Source organism: Penaeus japonicus, unplaced genomic scaffold, assembly GCF_977035675.1.
Source record: "Penaeus japonicus unplaced genomic scaffold, GWHDUDI00000001_assembly GWHDUDI00000030, whole genome shotgun sequence".
NCBI lineage: Eukaryota > Metazoa > Arthropoda > Malacostraca > Decapoda > Penaeidae > Penaeus > Penaeus japonicus.
Genome location: NW_028234432.1, coordinates 12334124 through 12341623, shown reverse-complemented (window position 1 = coordinate 12341623; position 7500 = coordinate 12334124). Strand labels below are relative to the sequence as shown.

The 7500-nt window shown below is 38.1% G+C and overlaps 2 protein-coding genes across 5 annotated transcripts in view; one reads left to right on the top strand and one right to left on the bottom strand.

Moving 5' to 3' along the window:
• Positions 1-3872, top strand: part of LOC122243452 (uncharacterized) — an 8524-nt gene extending 4652 nt beyond the window's left edge. For all 4 annotated transcript variants that reach the window (XM_043001056.2, XM_043001055.2, XM_086555061.1 and 1 more), the window contains 3 exons: positions 741-880; positions 1141-1326; positions 1564-3872. In XM_043001056.2, the coding sequence (XP_042856990.1) occupies positions 741-880; positions 1141-1326; positions 1564-1745 (508 nt within the window). In that variant the 3' untranslated portion in view covers positions 1746-3872. The remainder of the gene's footprint in view (positions 1-740; positions 881-1140; positions 1327-1563) is intronic.
• The window catches only part of LeuRS (Leucyl-tRNA synthetase), an 11153-nt gene continuing 7274 nt past the window's right edge, over positions 3622-7500 (bottom strand). Inside the window, exon 6 of the mRNA XM_043001054.2 lies at positions 3622-7249. Within this exon, the coding sequence (XP_042856988.1) occupies positions 4429-7249 (2821 nt within the window). The 3' untranslated portion in view covers positions 3622-4428. The remainder of the gene's footprint in view (positions 7250-7500) is intronic.

The following is a 7500-nucleotide window of genomic DNA, read 5'->3' as shown; positions in this document are numbered from 1 at the left end:
AAGGAGAGATTACCTTTGGTGTTCTGAAACAGAACATTTATTTCTATTTCTTGTGTGTGTGTGTGTGTGTGTGTGTGTGTGTGTGTGTGTGTGTGTGTGTGTGTGTGTGTGTGTGTGTGTGTGTGTGTGTGTGTGTGTGTGTGTGTGTGTGTGTGTGTGTGTGTGTGCGTGCTTGGTGTGTGCGTGTGTCTATTTGTCTGTCTATTTCTATATGTTTTTTTCTAATAAATGCAAAGGAAAAAAACTAGCAAAACACCTGCCACTGCTTCATTTCAGAAAAATTTAAATACATTGGCTAATGAATCCTAATTATCAGTGACTGATAAAGTTCCAGTTTAGCAATTTTTCATGCACATTTGATTGCATTGTCTTGTTTCCCCCAACATTTGCTTGATTGGGGACTTCAAAATGTAATTTTTAATCCCTTTTCATAGAAATTACATTAGAGTCTTTAGCTACTTCATAATCAACTACTCATGAATCATATCTCCCCCTCTCATGCTTACTCAAAATGTTTTCCTATTTTTTCTTCTTATTCGTTTTATTCTTTCCTTTTTATCCACAGAAATCACAAGCTTTAGAACACTGCAAAAAACTTATTACAGTTTTAACACAGATTTTTGTACCCATAGCACTGTTGTTATTGTCTTCATGCTGCTTCTTTTGCTGTGGTTCTTGCTGTGTATCACATTTGAAGGTTTTTCAGTACATTTTGTTCCATTGTTCCCATTTCCATGCAGAGATAGAGTTAAGGAATTCCTAGATCTGCGAGGTTGCAAGTATGCATATGCGAGTGAAAATTCAATCAGCAGTGCCAGACAAGTTCTTCTTAGCCTGAAGCAGATGGGAGAAAATGCATCATTCTTTTCCAATGTTCAGGGTATCTGTTCTCTCTTCCTTGTAATATACAGACCAAGTTTTCATTTTACTGTAAGGTTTCAGAAGACATGATGTTGAGTTCTGTCACTGTCAATAAAATGATAATTAATGTGATTATAATAATATGAGTATATAAGTTCTGATTTATTTAAATGATCCCATTTTAAATTCAGTTTTAAACAAACAATTCAAGAATCCACCCAGCTTTAACCCTAATCTGCTGGAGGTGAATTTGATGACTTTCCTCTGTATCCTTGGCAGCATCAGGTGATCACATGAATTCACTGGAGATGGTCGTAGCGAAGAAAGCCGAGGCAACGGCCGTGGATTCCATTGCCTTGACCAACTATCTGAGCCGTTTTTATTATCAAGAACCAGAGTTACATCTCCAGGAGTCATGGGGACCTCTGCCACCCCATCCTATACTGATTAACACCAAGTTGTCAGGTAAGGATTCTCTCTTTGCTTTTGAAAGATGTTGAGAGGGAAATTGGAGTTGATGAAGATAAGGTAGATATACCAGTGATAAGATTTTTTGTCTTTCTTTTATGTTTAAAAATTATAAATGCTGAAGAAGTAAATTCTGTGAATTGTTCTTGGTTCTTGTAAGCAATTGTATAAAAGGCAGAATGTTATTACTTAGTTCATTGCCATATGTTTAAAAATAATACATTCATTTCACAGATGAAGTTCAAGGCCAGATTGAGCGGGTCTTGCTCCACTTGCACAACAAACCAGATTGGTTAAAACAGCTTACCTCCTTTGGAATCACAAGATTTTGCAAGTCATCATCGGATGTTTACTTTCAGGCTGTTGAACTGATGGAAAACACCAAGTCTCTTTCATTAGGTGTTACTTATTATTAAAAACTTTCATTGAATTGAAAATGAATTCACTTGAGATGTTTTTTCTGTTTCCCGTCCTGAGAATACCCATTACTAAGTGCCACAAGATAATAGAACATTTGATTGCTGCATTGTGACTTCATTATTACTGCCATCTTATAGCATTTAAGAAAAAATCATGCATTGAGTATAAAAGTTGTATGTTTAGAGGAAATGAACACATCCCCAATAAAAAGGGATCAATAAATGGTGACCTTTCAAGTCAATTAAGCTCTCTGCATGATGATAAGAGTTTCCAGTTTGGCTTTTTCATCAGGTAAGGAGTTTATTCAGACACAAAATGTCATGACTGTTTCATTTCTTGTATGTGTTGCTTTGTATATTTGTTCTTATTACTATAGGTTTCTCTTATCTCAACACACCTCTGATTGTGATTTATTCGAGTACTTATATTATCCCATTGACAGCGGATTTCATGATTTGCTGCCAAGGCAGAGTCGGTTGTAAACGCTGATGGCACCGTGCCAGACAATACATACCTGCCATCCAAATGTATACATATTTTATTAAAACTGTGACCAATGGGTTATATAATATACAATTTTGTATATTTTTATATGGTAGTATTTTTTGGCAGGTAGTGAATGTCCCAAATGAAAAATACAGTTGATTTAACACCATTAAGAAAAATAATTATGGGTCATCTGTCAAAGAGGAATGCCCTGTTAACCTGCAGTTGCTTTTTCAAACAAGAAAATTCTTTTAATAGATATTGTATTATTTGCCATTTTTTAGATTCTGAATTGTCTTCTTTATTTTGATGAATTCTTCATAATGAGTTATTATTATCATTAGTCATTCTTTCTTAAAATAATATTTATTATTATTTACAACTAATAATCATCATTGTCATCTATCATTATTGCACTCATTGTATTTTACATTATTATATTTTTCAATAATATAATTATATATTATATGATAGCACATTTTTCCTAGTGGGGATGGAAGTCATTCAATTTTATGTTCAAATAACCAAAATAAAACACATTTAATCTCTAAATGGCATTAAAGTTCAGAGCTTCATGTGCCCAGTGAATTGGAAAATTGCAATATTTGGTCAACATCCATTCACTTTAAGTTCAGCTCAAAATATTCTTGTTCGGATATTTCTAATAGGGATAACTTGGGAATTTTTCGGAGGCACCTGCAGCCGTGTTCCAGTGTGCACACGAACCAGATATGTGCAATAATTGCATTTTGTTCTTTAAGAGTTAGAATCTGTATAGGACAGACAAATATCACTACCATTTATCTGCTCTATGATGATTATTGTTTTATTTCTAATGGAATCAGCCAATTAAAACAAGACCATATTTTACTTGTAAAGCCACGTCCACACGGTTGAGCAGTGCCTGTTGGGCACGAAGGCTTTGCCCTTGTACGAGCAGTTTCAGCGGGCAAACCATCTAACTGTCCGTTCCCGGCGCCAATGGAAGGCAGTGGATCGAGGTGTCTTCCGTCACTGCCAAACGCACGAGGTAAGGTGCAGGCAGATCCACTGACTACCACGTTATTAGTACACCATGTCCACACCGAGTACTAGTACATATTGGTCACGATAAGAATAGTGCTATCTTCTTTCGAACTATGGCGTGAACCAAGGTGATCGTACCGTAATGAACCATTCGCTCACAACTGCTGGCGTCCGACTGCCCTCCAACCACCACAGGCAGCTGTGTGGACACCTAAGCGGGCATAGTCTGCAGACTTTGCCCTGCCAGGCACAGCTCGACCGTGTGGACGTGGTTTAAAACATGCAAATCCCTTTATATATACTAAATTTACAGTCTCACCATGTTTGTGAAATAATTTTAATGTTAATTAGACAAGCCAGTTTCAGTGATTTCCTTTTTTTTATTTCAATGTTTGTATCATCACAGTTACTTAACAACATTACATATTATCCAAAAAACATAAATCCCCAAAAGAATAAAGAATAAACAGATGAATCCCATTTTTCTTTCTATATAAACTGTGATTTGCACCCACTTGCAAAACTACAATACATGAACAACTTGTATCTTTAAATAATATATATATTTTTTATGTTATCCCTAATTACAATAAAAAATACTTAGCAACTTATATGATGCAGCCTAAACAAGAATCTCCTCATAGTAAATGTTTTCTACGGAAACAAGATTTTTTTTTTTGGGGGGTATGTATTTCTGTGTTTATTGTATAAAATTAATCAAATATAAATAACACATCTGCTCTTCCTTAAATACAAGCATATGTAACTGGTAATGTTCACCTATGATTCTAGTTAACCTTAGAACCAAACATCATATTGCATAAATTATTTTTTATAATTACAATTAAAATTACAACTTTCTAAATAACTCTTCCCTTATATTTTCCATCAAATCAGCAGCCATTGATAAAAAATAATAAAAAAAAAGAACTGAAGGAAGATTTCTACAAAGTTAATTTCTTTTAAAGAATCTAGTCTCTTTACAAAAAAAACAGAATTTATTATATTAGAAAAAAAAAAGATTGTTTTAATTCTTGCAAAATTAATATATATCATGTCAACCCATAAAAACCTTTACAGAAATTCATTTTGGTTAATATAACTTACTGTGCAGTGACAAAAATACCCTCCAGTTAACTCTTCGAAGATGACATGAACCTGACACCATTATTCTACCATATATATAACACTAGCTCCCAAGAATGCTGATGTACCATTACTTGTGAAATGGACACTGCTTTCTCTTAGACTGAAAACAACATTTTCGTTTAGCTCCTCTGTTATCTGTGCAATGGTTGCCTGAGAAGGAAGCAGCCGTGGTCCCATTAGTGGATCCTTGTATCTGTGGAAAGTTACCTTCATGGAGGGTTTCACTCCGCGTTCTAGTCGTTTTAGGCGACTGGTTACAGATGCGGGTGTGTCGTTATCGTAGATAGGAATTTTACAATTGAAGAGTCCTAAATGAGGCTGTGGATTAACCAGGGACAGAGCAACATTTGGGGCTACTGAAAAGGTTAAATAAGGCTCCCCAGGTACTACCTCTTCTTTGGTGCGTTCGTTGTCGCATTCCTCTGTCCACCGCAATTCAACTCCTTCCAGGTCTAGGGTACCTCGTAGAAAGTCTATATTTTCTTCCAGGATCTCTCGCTCATTGAATTCCACTGTATCTTTCAATGCATTTTCGCCCAGAGTATTCATTCTTTCTCGGGCTGCTTGTGCGAAGGGCATGGCCTTCTTCATGTACTTCTTTAGGTCAGCATTAGCTCCCAAAGCCTTGGAGATTTCCTTATTATCAGGTAGTTTATTTCCATTAGCCTTGTAAAGACCATGCATTGTTGTCAAGATGATGCTCTGCCACTTCGGGAAAGTTTTTGCAATCCAAATGATGCCATGGGAAGGTTGCTCAGGAATAGTGGCTGTCTCGCCTTTCTTAGCCTTTGCTGGTGTCATATGAGCCTTCAGACGGAGACGGAACCTGTGTGAGGCATCAGCGAGGTACTCAGATGCCTTGACAAGAGTGAGATTAGGTTCCTCTGAAGAAGGCCACTGAGCATGTAGGATGGACTCACTGTTTCCAAGGATGTTCTTCCAAATGTAATCACAAACATGCGGGCAAATTGGAGCTAAGAGCAGCACTTGTGTTGTCAGATACCGATTAACAAGTTCCCAGTGCATCCCTGTTTGAACTTGGGCACGTTCACGATACTGATGGAAAAAGTTACTGTATTCAAAGAATCCAGTTCTCAGTGCTTCCTTGAACATCATATTCTTGTAGAAATCATCGGTTTCTCTAATCTTTAGGTTCATTTCAGCAGTAAACATGTTGTCATTGACTGTGTATGGGCCAAGGCGCATTGTATTCTTCTCAGCCAGAAGTTCCTTTGACAATTCTACAAATGTCCAAAGTCTTAGAACTCCAGAATCTGCCACCTGAGTCTCAAAATTGGCATCTTCAATGGAATCTCCAGAATTTGCAAGTGCCAGTCTCATACCATCAGCACCATACCGATCAAGGGCATCAGTCAAAGTAAGGAAATTCCCAGTTGACTTTGACATCTTCTCAGAATTGAGGAGCAGATGTCCATTAGCTCTGATTCCCTTAGGCCAATTGTTGGGTTGTGTTGGCCACATTGCTGTGTGGTTGTAGATGTAGTATGTAAGATGATTGGGTACCAGATCCTTTCCTGACACCCTCAAGTCCACTGGGTACCAGTAGCCAAATTCATGCCTCATTTTATCAAGGACATCTCTCTTGATTGGGGATTCTGGAGGCTTGCATGTCTGGTGGAAGACATAATCCCAAACATCAGGTGTCATGTACTCTGGCTTGATCCCATAGTCATTGCCAGCCTTGCCATACAGGTCTTTATGAAGGATGTGAGCAACAGAATAGTAAGCCATGTATATGGTGGAGTCTGACAGGGACTCAATCAGCCACTTCTCATCCCAGGGAAGCCTTGTCCCAAGTCCATACGTCCGTGAACAAGCATGCCCTTTGAGCCAACCCAATGTAGCTTCAAAATTACGTCGAACCTCGTCGTGATAAGTTTCCATTGAATCAAGATTTTTCTGAGCCTCAGCACGCCATTTTGGTTCACCATAGTCAAGGTACCACTGATCACAGAGTGCTACAACACATTCATCCCCTGACCGAGAGATGATCTGTTTTTCCGGTTCTTGGTAAACCAAAGCTTCCTTCTTCTTAATCAACATATCCTGTATACTCTTCTTCACATCCTGCACTTTCTTCCCCTTGAATTCCCCAACCAACAGAGTGCCTTCATAGAAGCCTCGCAGATACACTTTTTCCTTGGCTTCAATCAATTTGTCACGATCATTCTGGGACTTGATTCCCATTGTCTGGCAGATGGACGGTGCACTCAGTGTTCCATATTCAGGAACATCAATGATCGGCACTGGTTCTACATTAACCATTTCTTCAGTGATGTTATACTTCTCCCTCAAAGCTGGCTTATTCTTCAAATCCATGAGTGCTGCAAAGTCATCTGGAGCATCAGAAGGCACAGATGTAACAACACCTGTACCCTTTTCCTCCTTCACTGTCAGCATCGGTAGAGTATAAATGGTCTTGTAGCTGGTGAGGGGAGCGCTAAGCTTGATTCCCATCAGATCGTGTCCCTTCACTTCCAATATGGTTTTCACCTCATTTTCAAGACTCAACATACCCTGGAAAGCCATGTTCCTAGCAGCCCGTCTTGTGCACACCAGAATTTCCTTATCTTTGGTTTCAACAGCTACATAGGTCAAGTCTGGCCCAAGCCAACAGTTGGTCTGACCATACATAGTTTCTGGCCTGAGAGTTGCTGCAACTAGGTACACTTTCTTGGGGGCGAGAGCTGTTAGCTTTCCTTTTAGCTCCTGGACTTGCATCTTAATTAGAGTGTACTCCTGTGGCCCAACTCCTTCCCCAGTTGACCTGTCGTGGTCCATGCAAGGCTGGCCGTCCTTAGGTGAGAATATTGTGTATCTGGAATGAGAAAATATTATTATTATTACTTTTTTCCTCTTTACGTTAACAATGTTACAACTACACATTATGAGTCAAAGAATTAATATCAACTCAACTAATATATCCTCTACGTCAAAGTATAAAGTTAGTGCCTGTTAACATGTGATTCAGTCCCTTCTTCTACACAAGTAAAATGAACTTTATAACCTATTAAATCAAATTAAGGTTAGGAAACTGGACTAAACATAACTGTACACTTTTCTTTCCAT